General features: G+C 50.0%; 3 protein-coding genes across 3 annotated transcripts; 2 read left to right on the forward strand and 1 right to left on the reverse strand.

Annotated features, from left to right (window-relative positions):
• The first annotated feature begins 574 nt into the window (after nucleotides 1-574).
• Nucleotides 575-1,533, forward strand: LOC124688538 (ethylene-responsive transcription factor ERF109-like). Its single transcript, XM_047222203.1, has one exon. The coding sequence runs from the start codon at nucleotides 651-653 to the stop codon at nucleotides 1,422-1,424; it is 774 nt and encodes a 257-aa protein (XP_047078159.1). The 5' UTR covers nucleotides 575-650; the 3' UTR covers nucleotides 1,425-1,533.
• Nucleotides 1,534-4,130: 2,597 nt separating this feature from the next.
• Nucleotides 4,131-6,169, forward strand: LOC124693267 (photosystem I chlorophyll a/b-binding protein 5, chloroplastic-like). The gene is made up of 6 exons (XM_047226743.1): nucleotides 4,131-4,455; nucleotides 4,537-4,669; nucleotides 5,292-5,404; nucleotides 5,549-5,653; nucleotides 5,763-5,851; nucleotides 5,931-6,169. Exons 1-6 carry the CDS (start codon nucleotides 4,253-4,255, stop codon nucleotides 6,065-6,067), a joined length of 780 nt encoding a protein of 259 aa, XP_047082699.1. The 5' UTR covers nucleotides 4,131-4,252; the 3' UTR covers nucleotides 6,068-6,169.
• A 310-nt stretch (nucleotides 6,170-6,479) lies between these two features.
• Nucleotides 6,480-9,874, reverse strand: LOC124693266 (galactoside 2-alpha-L-fucosyltransferase-like). The gene is made up of 2 exons (XM_047226742.1): nucleotides 9,607-9,874; nucleotides 6,480-8,062 (listed from the first exon to the last, which is right to left on the reverse strand). The coding sequence occupies exons 1-2, from the start codon at nucleotides 9,872-9,874 to the stop codon at nucleotides 6,636-6,638; spliced, it is 1,695 nt and encodes a 564-aa protein (XP_047082698.1). The 3' UTR covers nucleotides 6,480-6,635.
• Between the last annotated feature and the right edge of the window lie 4,984 nt (nucleotides 9,875-14,858).

Here is a 14,858-nt window from a genome sequence, read left to right on the forward strand (position 1 = left end):
GCGGACCGGGATGGACTCAGCCCAGCTGGGTTGTGAAGCTCGATTTGAGCTTCACAACCTGGCCAGGCTGAGAGCCCTTATTCGTATGATGTGGGCTAAGCTCTACTCGTCCCACCCGAGCTAACAAACACAATCTGAGTTGAGAAAAATGGGATAAGAAGAGATTTTCTGAGTTGACTCAGGCCACCAAACACACCCAGAATGAATGACCCGCCCGTATCTTGTAGACCAAAAATAGGATATTGCCGTTAAAAGATGGGTCGCCTAAATAAGCAGGGAATCAGGGATGCACAAATTGTAGCCTCTAGAATATATAATTTAGTCTCAAAATCGCCACATAATGTTTACCAGATTTTGGAGAAATAAATTTTGGTGTGAACAGCTCAAATATGGTGATGACCAGCGACAAAGGGCTACGTACGTGGATGTGGATAATCATCAGTCCAGCACACCTCCGTTCCCACGATAAGAACGTGCCCAAATCTCGCCCTTTTAAAATGGGGAGGACATGCACGTCCCAGTATAAAAGCCACAGCGCCAAACACCCTGAAACTTCAGTGCGCAGATCACGAGAACTCATCAACCTAGCTAGTACCACACCAACGCAAAACTTTCTTCCAACACCGACCTGATCACGTAGGTGCGCCATCATGGTGCCGAGGCTAGAGCGCGGCGCCGGCGGGTTCCAGCTCCCCAACTCGGAGCACGAGAACTCCATCTTCCTCCGTGCCCTCATCTCCGTCGTCTCCGGGGACACCGTCGTCCCCACGCTGCACATCGAGCCGCCGACGCCGCCCGCTAACGTTGCCGTTGCTGCTCCCACCGCTGCGACAGCCTGCGCCAGGTGCGGCGCGGACGGTTGCCTCGGAGGCGAGTCCGTCGCGGCAGCTGCGGCGACGACCGGCTCGAGCAGCGAAGGAGAGGAGTGTTCCGCCGCGAGCTTCGTGAAGGATGGCGGCGTGGGCAAGCGGCGCGTCAGGAGGGGGAGCAAGTTCAGGGGCGTGCGGCAGCGGCCGTGGGGCAAGTGGGCGGCGGAGATCCGCGACCCACACCGCGCCGTCCGCAAGTGGCTCGGCACCTTCGACACCGCCGCCGAGGCCGCGCGCGCCTACGACGTCGCCGCATTCGAGTTCCGCGGGCAGCGCGCCAAGCTCAACTTCCCGGCCGCCGCGGCCGCCGCATCATCTTCTGTGTCGGCGTCTGCGTCTGCTACTGGTTCTTCCTGGGCGGCCGTTCAGCCGCGGCCGCAGCACTTGCCGGAGAGCCATGGAGAGAACTGCGGGTCGAACGCGTCGTCGCCAGCCCACGTGAGGCAGCTTCCAGAGCAGGAAAGGGCGCCGGTGGGGAGGGAGAAGGAGATCTGGGACGGCTTACAGGAGATCATGATGCTGGACGATGGCAGCTTCTGGTCTAAATCGCCATGATCTCGATCTATCGTGGCCACGTTAGCTCGTCGTTTCCTTAACGTTTATCATTTCTTTTGTTACAAACATGACTTGGAGAAGAATAGCTCCTACGCGCGGTTTCTACACATGTAAGACGCGCGCGCAAGATTGTCTGGGAATTCTTGGAGTTAATTTGGAATAGAGAACTTTGGTGCAGTGCTTAGATCGAGCTCATCTCTCGTTTTCGTCCGATGTTTTCCACTGCCTTTTTGACCATTCAGAAAGGTGCCGATCACGATCACAACTCAAAGCTGATAACCGGATCACATGACGTGTTCCATGCATTTTTGTGGCGTAAAAGCGATTATTTGTCTTGTCCTATTTAATTCACCGCCTGTCTCTACACCCTTTTTCTTGTCGAAACGGTTATTAGTCACTTTTGACTAGTACCGGTATTTTAGTATGAAGAACGTAGAATTATACTTGCTTTCGAGACGAAGGAAGGAACACAGTACTTGCTTTCGAGACAAAGACGAAGAACATATCTACAAGATGCCCCTTGGTGCATGCAAAGTATTTCTTCAGAGTTCAGAGAGATTCCAGACGATCTGTCATCCTTTCTCTAAATTAACAAGGCCTACGCGCAGTCACCGTCCAGACCTCGCAGCCAACCACGTTGAACTGGCATTACTTGTTCTAGAGAGGCTACAGAGAGAGACGTATACCTTATTTTATGCAACTACTAGTATACAGATAGTGAGTACAGTACGACGGTACGCGGAAATCCCCTCGCGCAGCCCGCGAAGCGGACTAGCTTCCTCCTTCAGGATCACGTCAGCCAGGTGATCACCAGATCTTTAACTATCAACAAGGATCGGAAGATTCTCCTTGACAAATTAGCTATCGATTAGAATAAGATGCACGAGTTCCATCTTGAAAAGAATATCTCCAAGACTGTCTCTCTCCGCCTCCCCATCTGCAACTGCACAGTCTTTTTTATTTTTCTCTTCAAGGAATTTAAGAGCGTGTACATCATTTTAGGAGTTGTTTTGTAGTGTTAGAGATGTATGGATCATTTTCCTAATTATCCCCATTGTTAGAGAAGCATGTTCCCAACATGTAACACAAGCACAAGATCATTTTAAGATTCTTTCTGAAACAAATGGGCACTAGGAATTGACCTACTGTACATTTTGTACACGAAGTGGAGAAACACACGAGATAAATACAAAGCATCAAGTCATATCTCGTGCTAGTTTCCGCCCGAAATTCTTATTCCTAAATTGACCTTTGTTTTCCTTTTAGCTCCGGCATAAGTTTGTGTTTTCCATTGGTATATGTCAAGACATTTTGGTATATATGTGGAACATACTGCAACCACGTCATCAGCACGAGTGGCACTCGGCTGTCACTCACAAATCTACAAGCCGGCTCGTGATGCACAAAGCAGCCAAATGTGCCGAAAATGCAATTCTAGCGGCACCATGACCTACTGGTTAAGAATCCACCATTGGTCCCAAAGCGTTGTACCCCTTTGCCCCGAGAGAAACATGCACAGACGATTAGGGTTTCCCTACCTCCCGTCGACGCCGCCGCCGATCTGCCTCACTTATGTGGCCTTCAGTCCATGAAGGCGGGGTGGATCTCGCCCCCTATTGGCGGGAGGGCACTCAGGTGGTGGTAGAGGCACGTTGTCCTATAAAGTCTCCCTAGCTTTAGCCCCTTCTCTGCGACAATGTCAAGAAACTTGTGGGAGTGGTGTGGTTCTCGAGGACTTCTTCTGGCTGTGGGGATCTCTAGATCATCAATGATATTCATCTACGGTTATTCCTTCTTCTTCATCTACGGATGTGGTCTTTTTGACCCGTTCGACGACTTCCTGTCCACAACCAACAACATCAGGCTGGCTTAGGGAGGAGTGGTGGTAAAGACGAAGGGTATCTCAAGGATTTTATTGTAATTTTCAATTTTGTTGAGGTGCTTTGTACTGTTAGATGTTTTTTAATGCAAGTGTCGTTTTTGCAAAAAAAAAAAAGAACCAACCATTGAACAATATCATGATTTGTGCACCCCTATATGCATAGACCAAGTTATAAATATTGAAACTTAATTGTGTCACGAAGAGAGATGAACGGTCGATACTTTAACGGTAGGTCACGACGCCGCAGCTAGGAAAGTCGCTTTATCGGATGTGCAGGAAAATCGCTTATTCCACCACGACTTCGACTCCAAGCTTATGCCAGCTTCACCAACTTTTTGCTCTCGTGCTTCAACAGTTTTGAAGAATCCACCATCAACACTGTCATTGTTTGGAGCATCTGGAAGAGAAGAAACGCTCTCACTTTCAACAACGTTGTTGAGGACCTCTCCCTTGTCTCACAGAGGTGCATTGAGGATGTTAGGCTTTGGGCTTTCTTCATCATCGACCTCTCTTCTTAATTCTTGGTGTAATGGTTATAATCCCCCCCTGAAACCCCACCCTTATATTCAGCTCCTCTGCCCCTCCAAAATATGCTTGTAATAATCCTCATACCTTTGAGTGGTGTATAAAATTGTTTAGGCTGGGGTAAGACTGTCGTAGTCTAGGTCACAAAAAAAAGTGCAGAAAGATCTCCATGTCGTCTCAGACCTGGGCCAGAGGCCCAATACGTTCAATAGGGTCCGGCCTGGCACCATGACAACTGACAAGGCAGACTCTAGATTTCCGGAACCACTGAAGCTAGGATGTCTGAACGCCTCAAGTTCCATATCCACGGTTTTGATCTGTCCGAGACACACACCCACACGGCCCCAGCAAAACAGCAGCAAAGAAGGAGGGCCCTCGCCGGCTGCAGTTCGGCGAGCAATCAGCCAAGTCCGGTGGCGCCATGGCATTAGCAGCGAACACCCACGGAAGAGTCGTCCACACCTGCACCCTCTCCTCCAAGCCGCCCACACTTTTCAGCAGGAGCACGGCCGCTGTACCCGGACACCATGCCCACTCGCTGCGAGCTCGGTTTGAGGTCCGAGCTATCGCCGAGCGGGCAACATGGCTGCCTGGACTAGACCCGCCGACGTACCTCGACGGCACGTCAGTTACCTGCCAATCTCTGTTCTCTGCAGGGTGCGAGGATTGTTACACTGATAGATTGTGTGGCTTTCATGGTTGCAGGCTACCTGGTGATTACGGGTTCGATCCACTGGGGCTCGGAGAGCAACCTGAAGACTTGAAGTGGTATGTTCAGGCCGAGCTCGTGCACTGCCGGTTTGCCATGGCAGGGGTTGCCGGCATCCTTGGAACCGATGTGAGTTTCTCTCAGTTGAACTCCTTGCCGATCCCTGTCAAATGTAGTATTCTCTTCTCAGTTCTGATAAACCTAGCACTGAATCTCCAGTTTGCAAAAATTCTGAGGAGGTGCCTGAATTAGGATAGCCTGTGAAAAGAACAGTGAGAAACCAAGCATGACACAGTGTGTACTATCTAGCCAAATGACAATAACAATCACAATGGCAGCCAAGCCATATCCAAGATAGCAGCTCCATTTTCTAAACGAGCAGCTTAGGATATTTTTAATGTACTGTCAAACCACTGCAAATATTGTACATTTGTACTTGTGCATCACTTTTTTCTAAGAAATCATAGAAACTTAAAAGAGTTTAAGTATCTTTATTACAGAAAAGAGTAGTGTATGCTAGAGGTTACTTTCAGACACCGAAAATATTTGGTGGTTCTAATGATTGCTAGCATGATAGCATTCTTAGGACATTGAAGCATGGTCACTTACAGAAGCCAAAACATGAAATCAATGTCATCCATGCTCCACTGTGCTTTTTTTCGAAATGAAGGATGAGACTCCGTGCCTCATCCTCCATTTCGGGAAAAAAGCACAGTGGAGAATGGAATCAAATTGACATGTTTCTTTGTAGTTGATCCGAGTATCAGGAATCAGCAACCTACCGGTGTGGTTTGAAGCAGGTGCTACAAAATTTGACTTCGCCAACACCACGGCTCTCTTCTTTGTCCAGCTTCTCTTGATGGGGTAATTTAGCATCCAACTGAAACGTTCTATGATTGGTAAAAATAATTTGTTCAGTAGGTCAGAAGTTTTATATGGTGTAGACTATGATAGAATTCAGACAGTCCAAGACTGACCTGTTTCTATCATTACTCTGATCCTCAACAGATTTGTCGAGACCAAGAGGTATATGGACTTTCTTCATCCAGGTTCACAAGCAAAGGAAGGGACATTCCTTGGGATAGAAGCCTCACTTGAAGGCTTACAGCCAGGGTAAGTGCTGCAACATGCTCCAAAATGAAAATTCAAAGCCATTCATCTGAGCAAGTCTGTGGTTTTGTGCTTAAAATAAATTATTATTAAAATTCTCAATCATGAACAGATACCCTGGGGGTCCATTATTTAATCCAATGGGACTTGCCAAAGACATAGAGAATGCACATGAAGTGAAGTTGAAAGAAATTAAGAATGGTAGGTTCACTTTCTATACGTACAATTCCTTGTAAGATAAACTTGTAGTAATATCTAACATTATTTCCATCAATCACAGGGAGGTTGGCAATGGTTGCTATGCTTGGCTTTATTGTGCAAGCATCTGTGACTCATGCTGGGCCCATCGATAATCTTTTGACACACCTTTCAGACCCGTTCAACAAAAATATCGTTCACGCACTCACCTCTTCATGAAAAATCCATCCGCAAATTTTGTTTTTTTCTTTTGTTTTTGCAACTAAAGATGTAGCACAATGAATCACAGTGATTTAATTACAGGATGCACCCTTTCTCTGAGCTCCTCTGTTTCAAGGTTTTATCAATCACACAAATTGAATACCAAACTTCTGGGGCCGAAAATATTATAAACTCAACAGACAGTTGCCAGTACAGGTGGGACAACAATTGTAATTTCTTGCAATGCAAACAAGATATACTTATAGTTTATTGAAACAAATGATGTTTCTGGTTCTTGCAATTGATTCTTGTCTGCAGTATATGTTTGTGCTTCAGTAATATGCTTCAATGAAAGTCACAGGTGGAAAATAAAACAGAGAAAAGGAAACTATAATAGCGTTGAACATGTACTTGGGAACAAATGCAGCAGTTCATGTCATTGCATCTATATTAACTAAGTCTGAAAAGGCTTTTCCTGTAATATAAAAACAGAGTTGCACTTGCACCTATACCATACAACTAAAGCATATATGAGCTTGTACTGTACATATATGATTTGGATAGAACATACGCACCATGTATACCACTAACTCTGATCAACTAGCTTAAGACCCCAGCTCATATCTTCGCAATGCCTTACATGTGGGACAAGTTTTCCTGTATCAACTCCTCTCTTAGCTTTGCAATCGTAGAAAGGTGGAGCATGAAAACAAGGTTCCATGGACAAAACTTGGCGGCAAGGTGGATCAGGGGCAGTTCGGTTTTCAGGCTTGAACAGAAGCCATGGCTTCAAACCACTGAGACCCTGGGCAACATACCCAAAAGTTGACCATGCACTAGTAACCATAACATCAGATAGGCTTAAAAGATATATCTCTGCCCACGCTTTCATGTTATGCATTTTCTTGTCTGAGTTCTGATGTTCCTCGTGACTAGGCTGGTGGAAACTAATTGTCTCGCCATTTGTGGTAGGATGTTCCCAATACATGTTTCTGAATTTCTCGTAGTATCCTGAGTTCAAAGAGGTAACTAGAACAGCTTTCGACCTGGCCTTCCGTGATGGGACAACTGGCTCTTGAGTATTAACCTCTGGCAACAAGTGTTCCTTCAGCGTGCACGCAAGGACCTGATCCAAGACATGCTGAAATGGACCAGTTTCAGTATCGAAGACTCTGATTTGGATACCCAACTTTTCATCAGCTGTTGCAAGATAAGAATCATAGTATCTTGTAACCATGCCCCAGACGACATTGCTAGGGTGAAACAAGTAACGTCCCAAGTGATGGAAAACAGTGTCTCTCTGGGGAAAAAGCTTCATGAGTTCCTCTTGGTATGCTGGTATCAGGAAAAGTGAAGGTACAAAGTAATTATCTGATTTTAGGATCAACCATGGGATTGTTTGAAGATATTGCTGGTTATCTTCACAGAAAAAAAGCTTATCAAAGTCGTTGTAGTCATGAGCCAAATGAAGATACAGAAAAGCAGGGCTAGACTGAAGAGCTTTACTTTTCAGCATGTTTCCATAACTCTCAGGAGAGCCAGCACTGAAGTTCTTGAACTGCTTAGCAGGGAAATCTGACTGTAATAACCATGAAGTTTCAGGAAATGGTTCGCAGAACAGATCCGCCGTGCCTTTATCTCCATCAACAAGCAAGACTCTGTTTGTAAGGATGGCATACAGAAATGCTGAGGCAATTGTTAAGATCCTGTTCCCCAGACCACTGTAAGCTATCCAGACCAAATAGTTGCAGTCCATAACCTTAATATCCTGGCCAGACTTAAGCTGCTCAACAGCCTTCCTGTAGAATTCAGTATGTGGACCACACTTCTTCTGGAGAGCCTCGTGTTCCCTTAATCTTTCCAAGAGGTAGGTGGATGGAAAGTGGGGTGATGTTCGACGATACAGTGCTGATTGGTATCTACTTAGGCAAGCCTGTTCATCAAAACCAGGAACTAACAAACCACCGAGTAGTTTGTCCTTGACAACTTCCGGAGATCCTGAAGTGCCACCTTCTCCAAACCAAACAGCAAAAAACATTGTGTCAGCATTCAAATATAAATAAGTGTTATACTTTAATTAGAAGACAAATGAAAAAAAAAAGTTCATCTTCTGGTCAAGGGTCATTGATGCCAGTACAAAACTGAGGTAGGCACGAATTACTCAAGCCTGTTAGCTATAAAAGTTATTATTCAAAGTTCTATTGTCGGTTAAATATACACTGTAGGGCGGATATACTATTTTGCTGCAGAGTAAAACCTGGGTTGCCTAGCACAGCAACCCTGCTACTAGCCAAATTGGCCACTGGGGACTTCTCATCGGTTCAGTAAACATATGCAGATAGGAATACAGATGGTCCCCCCTAAACCACTACGAAGTTGACATATTAATAAATGACAAGAAGATTATAGCACCATGCATAAACCAGACAAGACACGGAACAACAGTAGCATGAAACATAAAGTAGACAAAGTTGAGGCTGTTTACCAAGGCACATAATAATACTCCCTCCGATCCATAATAAATGTCGAGGCTTTAGTTGTAATTTAGACTAAATTGAGCTAAAGCTCCGACACTTATTATGGATCGGAGATAGTAGTATGGATGCTAGTAGTAATATGCTAAGGTCCGTCACAATTTTAGGCGGTAAACCCAGTAACTAGTACAAACAATTACTCTCTCTGATCCATAATTCTTGTCATGGTTTTAGTTCAAATTTGAACTACAACCACGATAAGAATTATGGAACGGAAGGAGTACTAAACATGTAAGGAGACCTTAGTACAGATTCGAAACCCCACACATTGTGCACGCAGGCGGTGATCATTGTCCTCGTGCTACAGAGACACAATGATCTGAAGAACGCTGCTTCAAAATTCTGCTACGGAGAAGTTAGAGCACATTTTCACTGGCAACAGTAGCACCAAACTTTGTAGCAACTCGCAACAGTACAAAGTTCAAGAGGAAACTGCTACAAAAAATAATAATAATAAGTACTCGATATTTTATTTTTTTGCAGAACTTACACTAACGACGGAGAGTATGAGCGCAGTGAACAAAGTCATGGAGCCCAAACAACATTAAAGGCGTCAGGCTTGTCACCCCAAATATGACATCGCCATCCACGAGTACTAGTATTACTACTACTAGTAGATTTCGGAATTGGGACAGTAACCGTGGACTGAACTCTGAAGAAAGTAAAATTCTATTAGGGAGAAGTTATAACACAATTTTCACTGACAGAAGGCGTTAGTGAATAATCATCCACCTTTGTAGCAGCTAGTAGCAACAAATCCAAACTTCAAGAGAACAAACTGCGACAAAAAGATTCCGAAAAGAGTACAAAATATTTCTTTTTCTGCAGAACCTACACTAACGAGGGAGAACGAGCGCAGCGAACAATGTCATGGAGCCCAACCAACATTAAAGGCGCACTCGCCAGACTTGTAATCCCAAATGTAACGTCGCCATCTATATGTGTAGGTTTCAGAATTGACACAAGAACGGTGGTCCTAGCGCAGCTGAAACACGGAAATGGAAACCGACGTTACGAGCGTACCATCGGGCGGACGGACGAGGCGCAGATCATGGCGGCCACCGTCCCAGGAAGAATCGGCGTCGAGGAACTGGCCCCTCCGCGCCGCGGAGCCCCCGGCGAGCAGGAGGAGGAGGACGCCGAACACGAGGAGCGCGCCGGCCGAGACGGACCAGCGCAGCAGCAGCATCGCCGCCCCGCCCTTCCTCCCGCGCGGCGACGCCGCCGCCGCCACGAGCGCCTCCTCCTCCCGCTGCGACGGCGAGCGGCGGATCCGCTCCTTCAGGTCCATGACGGGGGATTGTAGTGGGCGGGCCGGGCGGCCGAGTCCCAGGGTTCTGGCTTCCGCCGCGGCAAAAGCACGGGGGTCAAAAGACGTGCGCTGCGTCTCGTGGCAGGTACGTCCGGGGTTGCTATATAAAGAGGGGACAAGCGCCCGGGGTTTTGAACTTTGGATGCGCTTCGGGTGGGTGGGGAGAAAAAGTGGCACCGGACGGGGAGGAGACGACGTGACCGGCGTCGGTGGAATGGAACTGGGGCGCGCGCGCGCGCCTCCTCGGCGACCGGCGTCGGCGTCGGCGTGGCGACAGCGGCTGGTTTTCTCATTACTTTTGTGCGGCTCGGCGGCGCGGGTGCCGGGTTCCTGCGCGGGGCACCGGACGAGCGGCGCGCCGGGTTCGGCGGCCGGTGAGTGGAGCGTGCCGCGTGATGCGGCTCGGGCGGTGTACTGGTCTGTTTCGCTTTGGCGTGCCACGACCAGGTGTCGTAGCGTATGCTTTCACCGTTGTCGAGCATCCGGCCTCGATAGCGGCCCGATAGCTGTTTCGGGGCCGGGAGCAAACATAGGCTCGCACCAGCGCGTCCAAACAGCGTCGGTCAATTTTGGAGCCTAACAGAATCGTCGGCAACTCCATATCGGCCCTTTCGCCAAAGGCGCGAATCGGGCGCGCCGGCGCGAAGCTGAAAATTTTGGGCGTGGGAGCCGCCTGTCAGCCACACAACCCAAAAGTCGACGGCAGCGGGGAGTGGCGGGGCCGACGCGTCAGCAGCTCATTCAATTTTAACCTAACTGTCGCCTACCTCGCGACGGGAGTTATTGGGGCGCAGTGGCGGTGCAGTTTCCGAAGACGCGCAACGAACCGTCCCGTCACGCGGCGCCTTGCTCTTCGTGCCGCCGTTAATAGCGCCCCCGCTCCCCCTCCGTCCGGCCTATAAAAAGGGCCGCCTCTCATTGTGCCTCTCACACACAAACCCTAGCGCCTCTCTCCCAACCCTAGCCGCCACCATCTGAAAAGACGCCATGTCTGGTCGAGGCAGTGGCCGCAGCAGAGGTGCACGCACGCCGTCGCCTGCGACGCCGTCGTTTTCATCGTCGAACATGGACGAGAAGGGGCCCATGCTGTTCGAGTTTGTCCTCGTCCTCAAGGGCGACCCACGCGACATCTAGAGGCTGCCGGACACCTTCGCCGACTTCGTCGCCGGCGACGACCGCCCGGGCACGATGCATCTGCGGGAGGCTGCGTGCGCTACTACCGGTGGATCGTGGACGTGATCTACGACGCGTGCGGCAAGATGTACCTCCACATTGGCTGGGAGAAGTTCGAGCGCCACCACCGCCTCCAAGCCGGCTTCGTGCTCCTGTTCTCCTACTTTGGCGACAGGGACATGAGCGGTAAAGTGTTCGACGAGACGCGTTGCCGCCGGAACTACCACAGCGACAGCGCCGAGGAGGACGACGACAGAGTGTTGTTTCTTCGCATGTTTTTGGATTTTCTTCCTCGAAAGAACCAACAGAGGCACCCTCACCAGCTGGATTTTCCAGTTTGGGTGACTAGATGTGCCCTCGAGTGTTCTTTCTTGGCAGCGAACACACGAAACCTACAATGACCGGCCTAGTTAGGTTTAGTTTTTTTTGCAATATTTTATATTTGTGTCAACCAGGTTCAAACTATGTATTAGTTTGTGAAAAATCATGTTCCAAACTATATCTTCATGTAAACCACGTTCCCAATTATGTATTAGTTTGTGGAATAAAATGTGTCTTATTCAATTTTCTATGCATTTATTTATGATTTGAATTCAAAACATCTACCGGGGTCGCCGTTTTGGGGGCGCCGGTGTGGAAATGGCTTCCCCAAATAGAGGATGCAGTGCCGATGTCCCCCAAACGGAGGTGCCAGTGCCCCTGCCGGCGCCTATTTGGGGGCTACCGATGGAGATGCTCTCACCTCGAGCAGGCCGTTGATGCCGACGGTACCCTCGAACGCGTTTGGTAGCCTGCATTTGATTCATGGCTCACGGTGCTAGTGGGAAGAAATCTTCATCTCGTTCCAGACGAGGTCGAGTACAAGTGCTATTTCGTTTGGTTGCTCTGTATTACCGGTAGATCTGAACAGGTGTTTGGTTGCTCTGTATTAGTATGCGTAATATTATCTAGTGTCTACTAATCCTCTACTTGCCAACTAATAAAGTCATAATTAGCCAAACTCATCATCAACTCCAAAGTCCCAACAAAGATGAGGCCAGCACGCGACAAGGCTGGCGAGGTCAAGGCCGAGCGTTGCTGCCACGGGCCAGCTGAGCGCGGGGCTAGTGACGGCACGGCGAGGCCGGCGAGACCCCAAAATCCCCATTAACGGCGAGAGCAAGGCCGAGGCCGACCAACGTGGGGCGGCGAGGACGTGGCCGGGAGAGGATTTTCACGAGGGCGCGGCGGGCAGCGCCCAAGACCTGCAACCAGCGTGCGCGGGCAGGCGCGGGCACGACCAGGCACGGCGCGGCGAGGGCGCTGGCGGGGGCGCCGCGGCCTGGCGCATGCGTGCGCGGGCGCGGCCTGGCGCGGGACAGGCAGCCAGGGCTGGCGTAGCTGGTGCGCGGCCTGGCGCGGGCGGGGACGCCGCGGCCGGCGCGAGGGTGGCCTGGGGGGCGGGGCGGCGCGGCGCGGCCAGGGGCGTCGAGGCCGGTGCGGGCGCGGCCTGGCACGGGTGCGGGCGCCGCGGCCGGCGCGAGGGCGGCCTGGTGCGTGGAGGGCGGCCAGGGGCGGGGCGCGGGCGGAGGCGGGGGCGCCACGGCCGGCGCGAGCGCAGCCTGGCGCGGGCGCGGTCTAGCACGGGGCAGCGCGGCGAGGGGAGTGCGTGGGCGCGGCTCGGGTGCGGCGTGGCCAAGAACGGCGCAGTGAGACCGGCAAGGGCGAGGGGCCATGGCGGAGCTCCACCATGGGTGAGACCATGTCTATGGCGGAGCTCCTCCGTGGCCGTGGCAGAGCTCCTTCGTGGCCGAGGCCGCGTCCATGGCGGAGGTGGCCCTCGCTGTGGCCGTGGCGGAGCTCCTCCGTGGCGTGATCGTCATCGAAAAGCTCTTCCGTATAGCCATGGAGTGGATTAAGGAGAGAGATTAAAGAAGCTCCTGGAAACACACGTTTTGTACACGTTTCACCTTTTGCATCGCGGGGCCAAAGTTTACATCAGTGAAGACAAGAATTTATCTCATCAGGCCCTAAAAAAACTGTCAAACCGAATGTTTCTCCAGGATCTATTCCAAAGGTGACCCGTGCACCTGTGCAGGCTATCAAACGCGCCACTGTGCTCCGGCTGTGATTCGGACCCAATCTGCACTCTGAACTTCTCCCTGCATCAGTAGTACGTGATGAGATCTATACCAGCTTGCAAAAAAACATATACGAAATCCATTGCATTTTAGGCTGAGGAAAAAGGATAACAAATGTTTGGATCTGGCAATCTGGGTGCTGCCGCGAATAGTGCACGTGTTCAAACTTCAAAATCTATCAAATTTGTCAGTTTTGTATAGCCTAGTTTTAAAAAAAATGAATTTCCCGCTACAGTAGAGGTCAACATTATCTAAAACCAGGATTTTTGTTTTCAAAATTTTGAAACTTGCAATTTCAATTTTGACTCTTTTAGAAAAAATGGCTACCATGGAGCCCGGCCTTCATTTGTGGTTTCCGCTTGTAGAAAGGTTGCTAGGGTTTGGGGGAAGCCTCTCACGGTAATACGTGGGGTTCCAGGTGTTTATATAATGGGCCAAAGGCCAAGAGTTAGAGTACAATACAATTAGAGTACAAAAGCAAATAGAACTACTATACACGCTAATACATACGCTAACACCCCCGCAGTCACGAGCGGGAGGTTCTCGAACGCAGAGACCGGACCGAAAGTCAAGAAACAACCGAGTCGGCAACCCCTTTGTCATCACATCGACAAACCGAAGCGCAGAGGGAACATGTAGAACACGAACTTCCCCAAGGGACACCTTCTCGCGAACGAAGTGAATGTCAATCTCAATGTGTTTGGTGCGGCGGTGTTGCACCGGATTAGAGGACATGTAGATAGCAGTAGACGTTGTCACGGAAGACAACGAGCCGCGGAACCGAGAGGTCGATGAAGCTCCTGCAAGAGCCGGCGGAGCCAACGAAGCACTCAGCAACCACATGTGCCACGGCTCGGTACTCGGCTTCGCACTAGAGCGAGAAACGGTGGTCCGCCTCTTGGATGACCAAGAGATCAGGCTATCACCATAGTATACGCAAGTATCCCGATGTGGAGCGGCGTGTGTCGGGACACCCAGCCCAGTCGAGCATCGGAGTAGGCGGTAAGAGCCGTAGAAGAGGACGCGGACGGATGAAGGCCGAGATCCAAGGTTCCACGAACGTAGCGTAGAACACGCTTCACAAGAGCAAGATGTGGCTGTCCGGGAGCATGCATATGAAGACATATCCGCTGTACCGCGTATGAAAGGTCCGGACGCGTCGGAGTAAGGTACTCGGAGAGCACCCGCAAGACTCCGGTAGTCCGTAGCATCAGTGACGAGTTCACCTTCAATGTCAGAAAGCTTGGCCTGAGTATCGATCGGTGTGGTACAGGGATGACAATCAGACATGCCAGCCCGTTGAAGGAGATCAACGGCGTACTGGCGCTGAGACAGAAACAGCCCAGTAGAAGAGCGACGAACAGCAATTCCCAGGAAGAAGTGTAGGTCGCCGAGATCAGTCATAGCAAACTCACTGTGTAATCTGTCTAGAAGATGCTGCAGAAACGCAGATGATGAAGCAGTGACTATGATGTCGTCAACATACAGCAGGAGATAGGCTGTGTCAGCAGCAGACCGAAGAACAAATAGTGATGTGTCCGTCACAGAAGCAACAAATCCAATGGTGGAGAGATAAGCAGCAAATCGTTGGTACCAGGCACGAGGAGCTTGCTTCAAACCGTAGAGGGACTTGTGCAGACGGCAAACATGATCAGGATGAGCAGGATCAA

The sequence above is a fragment of the Lolium rigidum genome, chromosome 2 (assembly GCF_022539505.1).
Source record: "Lolium rigidum isolate FL_2022 chromosome 2, APGP_CSIRO_Lrig_0.1, whole genome shotgun sequence".
Taxonomy (NCBI): Eukaryota; Viridiplantae; Streptophyta; class Magnoliopsida; order Poales; family Poaceae; genus Lolium; species Lolium rigidum.